Source organism: Megascapheus bottae, chromosome 2 (genome assembly GCF_031878675.1).
Source record: "Megascapheus bottae isolate mThoBot1 chromosome 2, mThoBot2.hap1, whole genome shotgun sequence".
Classification (NCBI taxonomy): domain Eukaryota; kingdom Metazoa; phylum Chordata; class Mammalia; order Rodentia; family Geomyidae; genus Megascapheus; species Megascapheus bottae.
The window spans coordinates 49,581,757-49,598,247 of NC_143510.1; the positions used below are offsets into that span (position 1 = coordinate 49,581,757).

Sequence of the window (16,491 nt, forward strand, 5' to 3'; positions counted from 1 at the left end):
AGAGGACTGGGCTTAGGGGAGTAAATTGTCTTTCTAAAGAGACTGGAGTGGTTTGTTACAAAGTGAACAAAAGTGTGTTTTTCCCATACATTTTCGCACATCCTGTGTGATAAAGCAAGGTCCTTACTAGACACCAAACAGATTCTGGCACTAAGTTTTTATGTCTCTGAAACTGAGTCAAAATAAACTCTCATGCTTTATAAATTCCCCAGCCTCAAGTATTCTACTATAACACACACACACACACACACACACACACACACACACACACACCACTGAGACCAATGCAGTCAACCATTTATTGCAAGAGAAGCAGAAAAATAGACACAGTCCCAGTTAAAGGACTAAAACAGCCACCCCCTTGGCAATGAGAGCCCAAGAAAGACTCAGGGCAGAGGGCACTGAAGATGACTGTGGGAAAACATCTTGGCATGTCTTCTATCTATAAGTTTGGGACAGCTATCCCATGAAAAGAAGCCAAGTGGAGAAAGCCCACAAGGGGCCTTCCTGCACCAGAGCATCATCCCTCCAGGGACAACATGGCAGAGAGGGGGGATTGGGATTGTGATGATCTTAGAAAGAGGTGCCAGGGAAGAAGCAGGGAGGTGGTTGGAAGTGCCGCTTTCTACTTGCAGAGTCATGGCTGCCCCATCATCTGGAGGACTTTTTGGTTGCACAGCTGCTACCCGGGGTTTTGGCAAGGGGATCCTTGAGGTCACTGCCACAGCTGCCTTTGGTCTTGACCTCCAACGCCATAGGTCTGTAGTTGTAACTGCTCGAGGCACCAAAGCCCATGCTGAAGCCAGCCCCTCCTGGCCCGGCATTGGTGCTGCTGATGACAGCTGGAGAGGTTGGGCACAAAAGGACAGCTCAGCCCCAGTAAGCCCTACACCTGGTCAGAGCCTCTCCTAGGACATCCAAGCCTACTCTCTCTTTTTAGTTTACTATGTGATTTCTATAAGCAGGAAATATATATGGCTTCATATGTAGTCTGGTAAATCTTTAAGCATGAATCTGATAATGGCAGAATGGCTTCATTTTTCATGCACTGGGCCCCATACTTCTACCTTTCCCTAGCAGTCTATGTCCAATCTGACAATATCAGACTTGAGGTTCACAGCAGACAGAAACTCTTTTCAGAGTTTCCCCTTGGTTTAGACCAAATGAAAACAGCCACTTCACAATGGAAGCATCTAAGCACCTATGCTGCTGATGCAGAGGGGGCTGAGGGAATATTTCTGCTTCTCAGTATATGGCTCCTCCCCTGTGTTCTCCTCAGGGCATAGGCCCTGAAAGGGTTGTTTCAGCTACTTCTTTTTCCCCAGTGGTCGTTTAGGTTACCCTAAAATCCCCTCTCCTGCAGTCTAAGCCTGTCATCTTATTCTGGCTTCATTCTTATAGCAGGTCATTGTGTCATATACATCATTGGGTTTTTCTGTATATTTTTTTAAATTTCTAATCTTTTTCCAGTCCTAGGCTTGAGCTCAGGTCCTGAGCACTGCCCTTAGGCTTTCTCAAGGCTAGAGCTCTACCACTTTAACCACAGCACCACTTCCAGCTTTTCTCTATATATGTGGTACCAAGGAATTGAACCCAGGTCTTCATGCATGCTAGGCAAGCACTCTACCACTAGGCCAACCCCCCAGCCTTTCTGTATGTTATACTGCTCATTTTGATCCCCCCTACTCCCGTTCAATGCTTCCTGACAATTGCTAAAGCTACATTCCTCTTACTGGTTTTAAGTTTTTCCCAAACCCTTCAACTAGAGTGACTTCTACTAAGGAAACTGAGGTAAGGACCAAGTACTCACAGATGCTCACAGAATTTGGGTATTCACCAGACATCCTGCAGAGGTAGAAGAAAACAGGTACAACCTTCACAAACAAGCAATGTCTATCCAGGCCATATCTAGGACTAAGTCTCTCCCCTCAGCATGTGTCCCCAGCCTCATCTGGCCTCCTTTCTTTCCATACCACATAGGACTATTCAAGAAATGGGGAACCGAAGTGGAAACGTGGGCTGTTATAAGGAGTCACTCTCCACCAGATGCTCTGGATTATTTATTTGTTGTGTGGGATATAGTTAATAGCTCAATACCATGCTAGTTATGCCTGTAGTTTTTGTGTATCTGTGTGTGTGTGTGTGTGTGTGTGCACGCACATGCATGTGCACATGTACCAGAACTGGGTCTTGAACTCAGGGCCAATGTGTTCTGTCTTAGCTCTTTCATTCGAGGCTAGCGCTCTACCATTTGAGTCGACCCTCCCCCCACCCCACTTCTGGCTTTTTACTGGTTAACTGGTGTTAAGAGTCTTATAGACTGTTCTGCATGGGCTGGCTTTGAACAAGAATCATCAGATCTTAGCCTCCTGGGTAGCTAGGATCACAGGTATGAGCCACCAACACCCAGAACCAATCCATGTGAGGTCTGGGAATGCTTAGGTTCTCCAACCCTGACAATGCTAATAATTCTTCTCCCACAGCCTCTGCATGATTGCTACAACCTGGTCCTTCTTAGCTGTGACTTTATTTCAGTATGTCCTGCATAGAACCAAACTGCTTGTCTTGGAGTATCTAATGAAAGCAGAATACAAAACAAAACAAGCCAGGCGCAGTGGCTTACACCTATAACCCTACCTACCCAGGTGGCTGAAATCCAAGGATGGTGGTTCAAAGCCAGCCCAGGCACTAACAAGACCATAAGACTCTTATCACCAATTAAACACCAGAAAACCAGAAGAGGTGCTGTGGTTCAAGGGGTAGGACAGTAGCCTTGAGCTGAAGAGCTCAGGGACAACGCCAGGGCCCAGAGTTAAAGTCCCATGACCAACCAAAAACAAAACAAAACAAAACTGCTCCCCACCTGCTCTCTTCACCCTCCAGCAGCTTTCTGTAGGTGGCTATCTCCATGTCCAGCGACAGCTTGAGGTTCAAGAGCTCCTGGTACTCGCACAGCATCCTGGCCAGGTCCTCCTTGCTTTGCTGCAGCCCACCCTCCAACTCATCCAGCTTAGCCCGGGCATCTTTGAGCGCACAATCACCCCGCTGTTCTGCATCGGCAATTGCTGTCTCCAGGTTGGAGCACTGAGGGGTAAACAGATTCGGCTGTTTGTATCTGGGACCCTTCTCTGACAACTTTCCTGACTGTGATCCTGAGAGAAAACACTCAGAGGTTTGCTGATTTCCGCACTACACGTGCTCCCAGAGAGGAAGAGCTGGCTGCACACATGGGAAAGACCACACTACAGCAGGGCCCCGAGTCATCTAGGGTAGGAGGTCTTTCTTCTCTATTCTCTTCTGAAATCAACAAAAAATGGCTCCTTTAACCTCCTGCATGGGTTCTAAACCACCCCCCTGGCTGGCAAAGACCACATCCACAATCTACCTAATCCTGCCTGCTGGTGTCCTCCCCTTCAGGTCACCCTAGTTGCACTGCAGATCTGCTTCAGAAAGACAACCATCCTCCCTGAATGCGTGCCCCACACATACCACACCTCCATCCACTGCCCCTGCCAGCTCCTTCCCCTGGACACCTTCTCCTCCCTTTTTTACCCCAGTGCAATTCCACCTCCTCTACAAAAGTGCCTCCCACCTCCTCACTTGGCTCCAGCCCCACTGGACTCCTATCGCCCTTACAGTGTATGCTGTGCTGTGTGGAATGCCCTACCCGCATCCCATGCGATCTGATCTTCCCCTCTGGATGAGTTACCGACATTTGCCTGAGGATAGCACTATATGTTTTACCCCTTTTTGCATAGTCCGTCTTGTCCAGATGGGTGCTCAGTCAAGCCCATCAAGGATTCATTGCAGGAAACTCACCTGCTTCTTCACGTTGCCTATCTCCAAGTGGATTCTCTGGATCAGCCGGTTGAGCTCTGTGATCTCAGCCTTGGTGAGTTTGAGATCATCCCCATGTTGGCCTGCTGTAAGCTGTAGCTCCTGGATCTGAGGTTGGATGACAACAAAGGAGAGCAGGGCAGTGAAGAATTCACACAGTTACTTGGCACCAGTAACTCACACCTAGCTACTTAGACAACTGAGATTGGAGGATCGAGATTCAAAGCCAGTGAGGCTCTGATCTCCAATTAATCAGCCACAAGCTAAAAGTAGGGCTGTGGTTCAAGTAGTCATGTGCCAGCCTTGAGCAAAAGAGCTAAGGGATAGTGCCCAGGCCCTGAATTCAAGCCCACTATGTGCATACATGCGCATGGACGTGTGAGTGCACACACAAATTCACCTGTTTAAAGGGGGATGGTGCATGTTTAAATTATTGAAGTAACATAAGCACCAGCAAAGGAGGGAGTTGGGGGAGGGTGTATACAGGGGAGGTGGGAGGAGGGGGGAACAATCATTTTCTCCTGAAGAGGAGGAGCCTGCTCTAGTTCAGTGGGATCCTTTGCTTTTCCAGTGTGAGAGCTTTGTTGCAATTGGTGCTGTCTGTCCAACTTTTACCAAAGCTGGAAACAAGAAAGAAAGTGGAACTATATTCTGCATGAGACTGTGTCAGAGCCCTGTCACCGTGGAGTCTGACGGGGCCTCAGCTGCCAGCAAAGACCATGTTAGGTAAGGAGTAAGCCTTTTTAATATCCCTTACAAATACCAGATCTGCCATGGTATCTCTGGGTGACAAGGACATATTCTTATGAAATCCGATTGCAAAACACAGATCAAATGCACACACGTGCACATGCGTGTGTGCGCACACACACACACACACACACACGGCACATACATGCATGCATGATGTGTGCATGCCCCAGAGGTGGTCACTGGGCTCAGGTTCACCTTGCTCTGGTACAGATTCTCTGTCTCAGCCTTGCTCTTCACGGCCATGTCCTCGTACTGGGCTCGCACATCACTGATGATGCTGTCCAGATCAAGCTGCCGGTTATTGTCCATTGACAGAATCACAGACGTGTCACTGATGTGGGACTGCATCTGAGCAATCTCCTGGAGAATAGTTGGGGGGAGAAAATGTGTTAGGGAATTCCCAGTAGGAGACCTCTTCTCCTGATCCTCTCTGGACACAATCCTCGCTGCTCCTGTCTGCCTTTCCTCCATGTTCCAACTGCCTCAGCAGCTGCCAGCTGTAAGAATAGCTGCCATGGAGCTGGGAGTTTGACCTAGTAGTAGAGTGCTTGCCTAGCATTCACAAAGACCCCAGTTTGATTCCTTGGTACCACATACATAGAAAAAGCTGGAAGTGGTGCTGTGGCTCAAGTGGTAGAGCTCTAGCCTTGAAAAAGCCCAAGGGCAATGCCCAGGCCCTGAGTTTAAGCCTGGGACTGGCAAAAAAAAAAATGGCCACCTTGAGGTTCTTTCCCCAGGAAATAGTTTCCTCTTTCATCCTGCCCTCAGAATCCTCCTACCCATTTTCATTCTTTCACTCAAAAGCCAGAAATGTCACCTTTATCCACAGAATCGCATCTGAACTCCTCTTGTGGCACTTAGAGGTCTCAAGGACATCACCTACCACCTTTATTTTGTACCAGTCCTGGAGCTTGAACTCAGGACCTGGGTCCTATCCCTGACAGGACTAGTCTGTACCACTTGAGCCACAGTTTCATGTCTGGCTTTTTTTTAGTGGTTAATTAGAGATAAGAGTCTCATGGACTGCCTGGGCTTGGCCTTGAACTGTGATCCCCAGATCTTAGCTTCCTGAGTAGCTGATGGGCACTGACTCCAGGGACCCACGCCTTTTTCCTTCCCTAGGCACTACTTCCTTCCATAGCCCTTAAGCTTTCACACATTGCAGGCTTCTAAATCCTCACTTTTTTTTCCTGCTCCATCAAGCTAAATACCGTGCCCTAACCAGCATCCATTGATATCTCTCTCCTTTCTCCAGGGGCCTTCCCTGATGGCCTAGGCTGGGCTCACTATGCCTCCTTCTGCTCTCTCAAAGCTCATACCAAATCCCCTGCCAGGCCATTAACTCCTGGAGGTCAGGAATCATTCCCCCTCCATTTAGCACCTCCTTGAAGCCTAGCTCATAGACCTGTAGTAGGGCCTCAGCTACACTAATTGAAAGGCTTCTCCACTCCCAACCCTTGATCCATACAACCATCCAGGTCATAGGCCAGAAGTCACCTGCAAGAGGAACAGCCACACAAGAGAGGTTGGTGAAGCTCTTACCCCTTCATAGAGACACTTGAAGAATTTGATATCATCTGCCAGAGATTCCACTTTGGCCTGAAGCTCAACCTTGTTCATATAGGCAGCATCTACATCCTGAAACACACATGTGATGGTCGGGGTGCTGCCTTCCCTATCCGGCCCTGCCCTGCCCTGCCCTGCCCTGCCCTCCCTGCCCCAGAAAGCCAAGGGCTTCTAGATCTCTTTAAACCCTCACCCCTCGTGAGAGCGCAAAGGCTGTGCTAGAAGTACAGTCCAATGGCCAGATGCTAGACTGGCAGATTTGGGGAAGCAGCATGCATCCCAGTAAAGGGAGGAAGGGGCTAGTAAGTGACCCAGAGGTTGGCTTTCCTCATGCTACTTCTTCCAGCCCTTCCTGTACCCCTCGTACCTTCTTCAGCACCACAAATTCATTCTCAGCGGCAGTGCGTCGGTTAATCTCTACCTCATACCTGTGGATAGGGAAAGAAACAGCACTGGCATTGGGTCCTGCAGATCATCACTGACCAGTGGCCACCCCTGCACCAAAAGATGCCAAGGGAAGATCATTTACCCCCACCCCCAGGGGATAGGATGCAGCCTTCCTCTAGAGGATGTGGGAAAGGGCAGCTTTAAAGGAAGCTGGAGCTTCCATTCTGCAACTCTGCACCTTTGCCCTTTGACAGATTCAAGGAGAGCACAGCACCCCAGACCCATGTCTCTGCCTTGGAGTCCCCAGACTCCTTTTCTCTCCAAACCCTCTTGGATCTCCACTTGGGCTCTAATCCTTATCTTGATGCCATTTGTACTAGTCACACTGTACTCAGTTCCACTCTGAGATTATTCTTTAAAACTGTGCCCACAGACTGCATTAAACTGCAGCGCTTCTGTATGGCAAAGGACATAGCTAGCAAATTAACTAGAAAGCCTACAGAGTGGGAGAAGATCTTCACTAACCAAAGGCCTCATATCTAAAATATATCAACAGGTCAAAAAATTGAATCACTCCAAAACTAACCTCCAAAGAAAGAACCATCCCATTAAAAGATGGGCCAAAGACTTAAAGAGAGTCTTCTCTGAAGAAGAAATAAAAATGGCCTATAGACACATGAAGAAATGCTCGACATCTCTGGTCACAAAAGAAATGCAAATCAAAACAAGATTTCACCTCACTCCAATTAGAATGGCCAGGATCAAGAAATCTAATAATAACAGATGCTGGAGGGGATGTGGCCAGGAGGGATCACTACTACACTGTTGGTGGGAGTGCAAACTCGTTCAACCACTATGGAAAGCAGTATGGCAGTTCCTCCAAAGACTAAACATAAAACTCCTCTGTGACCCAGCAATTCCACTCCTTGGCATTTACCCAATCGTCCAGAAACAAGGGCATACTAAATCCACTAACACAATGATGTTCATTGCAGCACTGTTTACCATAGTAAAGATATGGAACCAACCCAGATGTCCCTCAGTTGATGAGTGGATCAACAAGATGTGATATTTATACACAATGGAATTCTATGCTGCTGTCAGAAAGAACGACATTGCCCCATTTGTAAGGAAATGGAAAGACAGAAAAAAATCACATTAAGTGAAGTAAGACAGACTCAAAGGAACATAGGCTCAATGGTTTCCCTCATTTGTCATAATCAGTAGAAAACTTGGGATCTCCTAGCAGAGATTTATAATAGAACAAAATCTAGATTCATAAGGCCATATAGTATGACGGTAAATGTAAGGACCTCCAGGATATAGAAACAAAAGCCATATAATGAGTGATTATTGTCCTTAATGTACTATGTTACCTCTCATCTCTTTTGCTGTCCCTTGGTTATCTCATATTGTTACAATATTTCACCTTGTTATCTGATATATTTCATATATGCTTAATTGATTATTTGAAATTGGATAGGGAAGGGGGGAGTCAAGATGGGGGAGGGAGGAGGGAAATGGGGACCATGACATGAGAAAGGGTATCAATGTTTGTGAAGTAATGCACCTTCTATCTGGTGAATATCATGTAACCCTTCTATTAATTACAATAAAAAAATATATGGGAAAAAACTGTGCCCACAATCTGTGTGCCCTCTGAGATCAAGGACCATCACCCCTTCCCATGGGGAGTCATCTTGCAGGGCTCAGAAGAGAACAGACAGCCAGGTTGAATGTGGGTCAAGAGAAAGAACTCAACACTGTCTATACCTCCCTCACCTATACCTAAGACAACTTTCAAAACATCAGGGTCACTGATTCGGTACTTATTATGTTTTCCCCTATATTCATTATTCTTTCATTTATATTTATTATTCTGTCATCATTGATTCAACTCAGAGGGATAGCCAATCTATTCTTCTAGATACATTCTTAATTATTCTCTCACTCGTGTGTGTGTGTGTGTGTGTGTGTGTGTGTGTGTGTGTGTGTGTGTGTGTTGCAGCTTGAATCCAAAGCCTGGGAATTATCCATTAGCAATTTTGTTCGAGGCTGGTGCTCAATCACTTGAGCCACAGATCCATTTCTGACTTTTTAGTGGTTAATTCGAAATAAGGGTCTCAAGGACTTTCCTGCCTGGATTGGCCTCAAAATGTGAACCTTAAATCTCAGTCTTCTGAGTAGCTAGGCTTACCTAAGTAACCCACCAGTGGTTGGCTTAATTATTCTTTTTAAAGATAGAATTTATTAGCACAGACTTACTTTGACACAAAGTAAGTTTTTAAAATTCTTTTTTTGGGCCGGGAGTTTGTCCTAGTGGTAGAGTGCTTGCCTAGCATGCACAAAGACCCAGGTTTGATTCCTATGTACCACATACATAGAAAAAGCCAGAAGTGATGCTGTAGCTCAAGTGGCAGAGCTCTAGCCTTTAGAAAGCCCAAGGACAGTGGTCAGGCCCTGAGTTCAAGCCTAGGACTAGCAAAAAAATTCATTTTTGTCACTTTTCAAATTTCTTCTAAGATGAATGGGTATTTCAGGTCTGGGGCTTTCATAGAAAGCTCTGCTTAAAAGGAATTCCAAAAACATTTGGGTTATCTGTCTGGTTTTAGGCCCATTATTTGCCTTCATTCTTTCATAGTTAATGCTAGAAACTGGACCCACATCATAGGCAGTTCAGAGCGCCATTCTGGGTAAAATGATGTGAGTTTGCCTTTCTAAACCCAGTCTGTCTACCTGTCTCTCCCTTACCTTACAGAAAATAGCAATCATCTCAGCAGAGGACATAAAGCAACAATGCTGCCTTTTAGTTAAGCCACATCTCCAACAGTTTTCCCTGCCTCCCACTCACCTCTTCTTGTAGTCCTCCACCACATCCCTCATGCTCCTCAGCTCCGAGTCCAGCCTCACTCGGTCCCCCGACAGTGTCTCCAGCTGCTTCCGCAGGCTGCTGATGTGGCCCTCATGAATGGACTCCAGATTCTTCCTGCAATTGTTCAGGTCCAGCTGCTGCAGCAGCTCCCACTTGGTCTCCAGCACCTGGTTCTGCTGCTCCAGGAAGCGCACCTGGGACCCAAAACCCAGTTACTGTTGAGTCCCCATAGAAATTGTCTCTCAAGTGTGAGACAGATGGGCCAGGAGTTTGGCCTAGTGGTAGAGTGCTTGCCTAGCATGCACGAAGACCCAAGTTCACTTCCTTGGTACCACGTACGTAGAAATAAAAGAAGTGGTGCTGTGGTTCAAGTGGTAGAGCTCTAGCCTTGAGGAAGTCCAAGGACAGTGCTCAGGCCCTGGACTCAAGCCTGGACTGGCAAAAAAAAAAAAAAAGGAATGGACAGCGCTAGGCACAAGTGATTTACATGTATAATTCTACCCACTTGGGAGGCTGAGATCTAAATGTCACAGTTTGAAGCAAGTCAGGCAAATTCAAGAGACTCAGCACCAACTAGTCAGCAAAAAGTCAGATACGGAGGTGTGGCTTCATGGTAGAGTGTCAGCCATGTACACAAAAACCACATGAGAGAGCATGAGGATCTGAGTTCAAGTTCAAGTATACAATGGAGCAAGCTGCACACGTGTTTATGTTTATTGCAGCACAATTCACAATAACCATGCTATGGAACAAGTCTAGGTTTCCAAAAACTGATGAAATTGATTTAAAAACATGGGGTATATATATGCACTATGGAATTTTATTCAGCCACCAGGAAGAATGAAATTATATCATTGGAAGGAAAAACGCATGAGATCATTGTGTTAAAGCAAATTAAGCCAGGCACTCTCATATGTACAGTCTAGAAATCAGTGTTTGTTTGTTTAAGTAGAAGGGAAAAGGAATTACAGTAGGAAGTCCCCTTTCTCTGGAATTGTGGCTCAGCCTCTCCTACCAAGCCTCCTCCCTCACCCTCCCTAGCAAACACAGAGAACTTACATTGACTCATTTCTTAGCTTGATAATATCAGCTGCTGTGTCCTTCTCACCTGTTATGCTAGAAACAAAGAAGCTCATTCTTTGTTTCTTCCCATTCTCCAGGACCACTATCACTGAACTTCCAGACATACCTTCTTTGTTACCCTCATTTCTGAGTACACTCTCCCCAACCCATATTCATCTTGACATGTCATCCCTCTGAACCATGAAAGGGGTGATATCCATCCATCTGGATCAATTATCGTGAAGTATAAATGGATGTGTTGAATTGAAAAATAAACAAATAGCTCTTACCTTGAGCCCTCAGTGTTCTGGCTCTGTTTTCCCACTCCCTCTGGAAAGTTGTCTGCCTGACACACCCTCCCTCTTCCTACCTTTAAATCCCTTCAGCATTTGCCAAGTCCTGGAATATTCCATGGTGACCTTGACCTGGATGGGTGTCTCCATCCGTTTATCTGATACCGGAAATATCAAAACCCTTGGGCAGGTCTTCTGCCTCTCCTGTACCCTCTCCCTTCCCAGGGCCTTTCCCCACGAGGAATGGGGAGGTTTCCCTTCCTCGGCAATGTGTCCCAGACACTATTCTCAGCATGTATCCATTAGTCCTGATTGCTGCACACCTGGCTACTATTCATTCTTGTGCCGGTTTTACAAAGGCACAAGGAAAGGCTCAGTAAAGCACTCGCTCACCCGAATTCCCACTCGCCAAACAGTGGTAGAGCAGGCACACTGGGCACTGGGAGCAGGAGCAGGGGCAGAGGCAGGGATGGAAAGATGCACCCTGACCCACCTTGTCAATGAAGGAAGCAAACTTGTTGTTCAGGGCCTTGATCTGCTCCCGCTCCTGAGCGCGCACCTTCTGGATCTCCGGGTCCAGCTCCACATTAAGGGGGGCCAGGAGGCTCTTGTTGACGAAGACCTGAGGAATGCCTCCCGGGGTGCACACAGATGGACACGTAGGCCCCAATCCCGCGCTGCCAAAGACGGTGCCCACGAAGCCACCAGGACGGCCACCACCCGTGCCCCCCTGGCCTGGCGCAAAACTACCTGACCGCGCAGTGCTGAGCGCCAGGCGCCGGCCGCCCCCCATGCTGAAGAGGCTCCGGCTTCCGAAGGTGGCTGCGCCCTTGACGCCGGCCCTGAACGAGGAGCGACTGCTGCTGAACCTGCCCGAGATGACTGCCGAGCAGCCGCTGAAGCCCAGGCGCTCCCCGCTGGAGTAGAGGGTCAGCTGGCGACTCATGGCTGGTGAGGTCGGGGGCGTCTGGGCTGTCCGGGCTGCTCGGGCTGGTGGGCAGAGCGCAGAGCGAGGAGCGCACAGGGCGGGCACTCAAGGGCAGACAGCTGCAGTCCTAGACTAGCTGGCCATTTAAATAGTTCAGTGCAGACTAGCAAGCTGGAGTCAGCCTAATTTGTACCTTTAGGAATACCTTTTATGTCATTTTGGATCTCTTGGATTCTTCATTTAGGAAATGACCAGCTACCTTCCAAGATCGTTGTCTCTTACACTTGAACTCTGCATGAATTGCCAATAAAAGGGCCCGGAACCTTGCATTTCCTTTGCTTACCTCCTGCATTATAATAATTTGGCTACCATATCTCCACGTGCTTCCCTCCAATTACTGGATTCGTCACTGCCAAGATCTTCAATAGAAAAATGCCAGTGGGTCTGGCCTGAGGGTGAGGAAGAGTGAGCAGAGTCCAGGCTAGACCCAGATCTGCTGGGTGACATCTACATTAATGGAGATGATTGAACTCTCTACCCCTGCTGCCCCAGGGCTCCCACACATTGTGGCTGCTCAGTTCTGAGTTATCCCTCTGGGGTCCCTTCTTGGGTGGTCCTATGGTCCCTGGGGGCAATTGAGTGACAGCTTCCAGTGAGCCAATCACCAGGTGGAATGACAATGTTTATCCATTTGTACAATGTGGTAGGGACATCAATGGTGCCATACACTGATAGAGAAAATTGGGGTGTCCTGGTGAAGGAAGGGCAGGCTCTCTGTGCTGTCAGAGGAGGGGTGGGGACAGCAGACCCTTTAAGAACCTACAGGTTATTCATTCAAGAACATTTTCCTTTCACAAGATTTTCCTGTGCCCCATCATTTTAACCAGGTTTCCCTCCACAAACACAAGAAGACTCGTGTTGTGTATTCATTTTTAGACGTGATTTTTACTTACTCGAGACTAGCTAGGAGAATACATTGATCGGCATGCATTTATTAAGTACATGTATGTAGGTTTCAGGCATACCATAGTGCATTTCTTCCTACTGAAGCCTGAAGTCCTTATATTAATTGAGCTAAAAAAGAATGTATTCGTTCTAGCCACTGAGAAGTTTTTCTTTTATTATTTTTGCTTTAGTTTGCCAGTTGTAGGGCTTGAACTCAGGGCCTGAGCACTGTCCTGGGACTTATTCTCAAGGCCAGAGTTCTACCACTTGAGCCAAAGCACCACTTCCAGCTTTTTTTTACTATGTATGTGGTACCAAGGAATCGAACTTGGGCCTTCATGCATGCTAGGCAAGCATTCTACCACTAGGCTACACTCAGGGCCCAAGAAGATTTTGTTTGTTTGTTTGTTTGTTTAAAGTTTTAAATGGAAAGAGAATCTTTCCATAGCATTGGCTTCCAAAGGGAGTCTTTGAATTTTACCCATTTTCTGGGCACCTTCAAAGAATTTGAGACTCCTGTTCCTCTGGTATCAGTGTTTTTCTGCCCAGGAATAGGAGACAGACAAAATGATGTATTCTTATCTTCCCCAGATGAATCAGGAGCAGGTCAACACCACCATCACGTTTATTATAGATGGTAGGGAGACAGTCGTGATACATGGATATCCCAGGGGCATTCAATGGGTGGGGATGTGGGCAGATCAAAGGTGGCTAAGGTCTGGGAGGACAGGTTCTTATGGCACTCACCTCTAGCAGTGGCTTACTATGTCACCATCAGGCCCTGGTGACCATGTCAACTATTAGTTTTTGAGCTAAACAACCTAGAGTTGGGTAGACTATACCAGAAAACACTGCCTTTGGGAATAAGAGCTTTACTACAAAAGATGGATGAAACTACTTGAGTTGAGTCTTGCAAATGTGCTGGTTAAACTAGATCTCTTTTACCCCCAGAATGCTGCTGTTTGAAAAGTAATAGATATCATGAAAGAAAAAAAACTATAAGAATAGATTCTATGCAGAGATAAAGCAAAAAAGAGTGTTAAGCAAATGCCATTAACATGCTTAGTGCTGGAGGATTTTACAGCACTGTAAAATCTTTGTATGAAAAACTTTACTCTGTATGACAGAATAATGGCAATCATGTGTCATTTATACATTTGTCCCTCCCCACAGAATGCCCAGAACCAAATATTGTCAACTCTGTCCAGACACTAGTGACACATGCCTGTAATGCTAGCTACACCAGAGGGATTTCAATTCAAAGCCAGCCTGAACATTGTTCATGAGACCCTTATTTCCAATGAAGCAGCAAAAAGCCAGAAATAGGAGTATGGCTCAAATGATAGATGGCCAGCCTTGAAAGAAAAAGCCAAAAAGAAAGCATGAGGCCCTGAGTTCAAGCCCCAGTACAAGCACACACATAGACACATACATACAGTGTTCACTATAGACTCTGAGCTCAATGCTACCCATTCAGTGGTAGTAACAAATGCTCCAGTCTGCTAGGGATGTTGAGCATGAGAAGACTGTGCCTGGAGGAAGGGACACACAGGATATCCTAACCCTGCCAACCCAACTTTACTGTGATCCTTAAAGTTCTCTTGAAAAAAGCCAATTTAGCCAGGTGCCAGTGGCTCACAACTGTAATCCTATCTACTCAGGAGGCTGAGATCTGAGGATGGTGGTTCAAAGCCAGCCCAGAGAGAAAGCCCATGAGACATTTATCTCCAATTCATTGCCAAAACAAACCCACAAGTGAAGCTCTGTGACTCAAATGGTAGAACACTAGGTTTGAGCACAAAAGCTCAGGGACGGTGCCCAAAAATGAATCTAGTGAAATGTAAATAAATGATGAACGTATAGTCCTAAACTATGTCAACAATGAAAAAAACAGTGCTTTTCAGTGAGAATAGAAAACTCCGTCTTTTCCACAACAGTGACTGAAAGCTAGGATTATGAATGATGGGGCTTGGTCTACTAGTTATTACTTATGATTTTTCTAATGTGAGCTTGTTTTTAATAAATGAGCTTATTTTCAAAGAAAAAGAAAGCTGATTCTAATACAGAATTTTCTTTTTTTTCATTTTTTTAAATTGTCGGGATAATGAATAGAGGGATTACAGTTACTTTTGTCAGGTAGTGGGTGCATTACTTCTCACATATTGATACCCCTTCTCATGTTTTTGTCCCCATTTCCCTCTTTCCACCCCCTCCCAATCATCTTGTTTTCCCCCTTCCCTTCCTTATTTCAAATAAACAAATAAACATATATACAATATACCAGGTAACAAAGTCAGATACAGTAGCCACAAGAGATTAAGCATTAGCGGAAGAAAGATAACATTAATATGGGATTTTTGTTTCTTTGGTCAGTTGTGGGCTTGAACTCTGAGCCTAGGCACTGTCCCTGAGCTCTTTAGCTTAAGGCTACCGCCCTACCCCAGGGCCTGGGCATTGTCCCTGAGTTCTTCAGCTCAAGGCTACTGCCATACCCCTTGAACCACAGTGCCACTTCCAGTTTTCTAGTGGTTAATTGGAGATAAGAGTCTCACAGTCTTTAGTGCCCAGGCTGATTTTTGCCATGTGAGTATCTCTGGCTCTAAAACTCAGTTTTTCCTCTTGTACCCCTGTGAGTTCCCTCCTGTTCTCTGAAACCTCTACACATATTGCCTCTGCTGACAGTCTGCCCAGGTCTCTCTCAGGACCTCTTGCTCGCTCCTGGACTACTTTGGAACTTCCTTGGTTGTTTATTTTCCTTACATTGCATTATCTTTCTTTATGGAATATCTCCCTGAGGGATAGAGAATATTTCTCCGTCAGTGCTACAGGTCAGGTCACTACTTACTTGGTCAGATTATTACAGAAAATGAACCTATGTATTTTCTTTCTTTCTTTCTTTCTTTCTTTCTTTCTTTCTTTCTTTCTTTCTTTATTTCTTTAGTGTTGGTACTGGGGATTGAACTTAGAGCTTTGCATTCTTCCTTGGGTTTTTCACTCAAGGCTGGCACTTTACCATTGAGCCACATCTCCACTTCCAGCTTTTTGCTGGTTAATTGGAGATAAGAGTCTCTGGAGGGTGTGGGGGGGGGAGGGAAATGGGTACCAAGACATGTGAAAGGGTATCAATGTATGTGAATTAATGCACCTTCTATCTGGCAAATATCATGTAACCCTTTTACTAATTACAATAAATAAATAAATAAATAAATAAATAAATAAATAAATAAATAAAAAAAAGGCACAGGGAACCAGAAAAAAAAAGAGTCTCTGGAACTTTTCTGTCTGGGCTGGATTTGAACTGTGACCCTCAGATCTCAGCCTCCTAAGTAGCAAGGATAACAGCCATGAGCCATCAATGCCAAATATCTTTGGGCCTTTGGGGGGCAACAGGAAATGTATTAAGTCCTAGCCTTTCTAGAATTGGTTTCCTGCTTCCTCCTGATAAATCTTAAATCTTGCCTCTAGTTGGCTCCTTCTTCCTACTGATAACTTGAGTATTCCTAAAGATGTCATATCCACTGGACTATGATTGTAAGAAATGCATGACTTAGAAGGAACATTTTCTGGGGAATGGAGAAAATGAATGCTAGGTGTCAAGATCTTCCATGACATGGAAGCATAGGGACCTTAGATGTCCCCAGTGTCCCATTTAGTGACCATTCTACATGTGGCAGAGATATGGCCTGAGATGACGATTTCCTTAGGAGAGAAAGAAAGGCAACCTGATCCTGCGTGAGTTTTATAAGTTTATTGGTGGGACACAGAAGCAGGGAAGGTGAGGCCAAAACAAGGCCTAGAGCTCAGAGATGCAGTGTGCAAGTCCCATGACCGGTTGGACCAGCACAGAG

At 46.0% G+C, this 16,491-nt stretch overlaps 1 protein-coding gene across 2 annotated transcripts; it reads right to left on the minus strand.

The window, feature by feature from the left end:
• Positions 1-651: 651 nt before the first annotated feature.
• Positions 652-11,716, minus strand: Krt72 (keratin 72). 2 transcript variants are annotated; one of them, XM_090356112.1, is made up of 9 exons: positions 11,264-11,716; positions 9,395-9,609; positions 6,524-6,584; positions 6,133-6,228; positions 4,786-4,950; positions 3,820-3,945; positions 2,864-3,084; positions 1,811-1,845; positions 652-842 (listed from the first exon to the last, which is right to left on the minus strand). In XM_090356112.1, the coding sequence occupies exons 1-9, from the start codon at positions 11,714-11,716 to the stop codon at positions 652-654; spliced, it is 1,563 nt and encodes a 520-aa protein (XP_090212238.1). The 2 variants fall into 2 exon arrangements, with proteins under 2 accessions (XP_090212238.1, XP_090212247.1); XM_090356121.1 differs by lacking the exon at positions 3,820-3,945.
• Between the last annotated feature and the right edge of the window lie 4,775 nt (positions 11,717-16,491).

Excerpts from the sequence above, each read along its gene's own strand:
- Krt72 (XM_090356112.1), bottom strand. The coding sequence starts at position 11,716 with ATGAGTCGCCAGCTGACCCTCTACTCCAGCGGGGAGCGCCTGGGCTTC. Across the intron at positions 9,610-11,263 it reads TTGCTTCCTTCATTGACAAG|GTGCGCTTCCTGGAGCAGCA; the intron begins GTGGGTCAGGGT and ends TTTGGGTCCCAG. Across the intron at positions 4,951-6,132 it reads TCAAGTGTCTCTATGAAGGG|GAGATTGCTCAGATGCAGTC; the intron begins GTAAGAGCTTCA and ends ACTATTCTCCAG.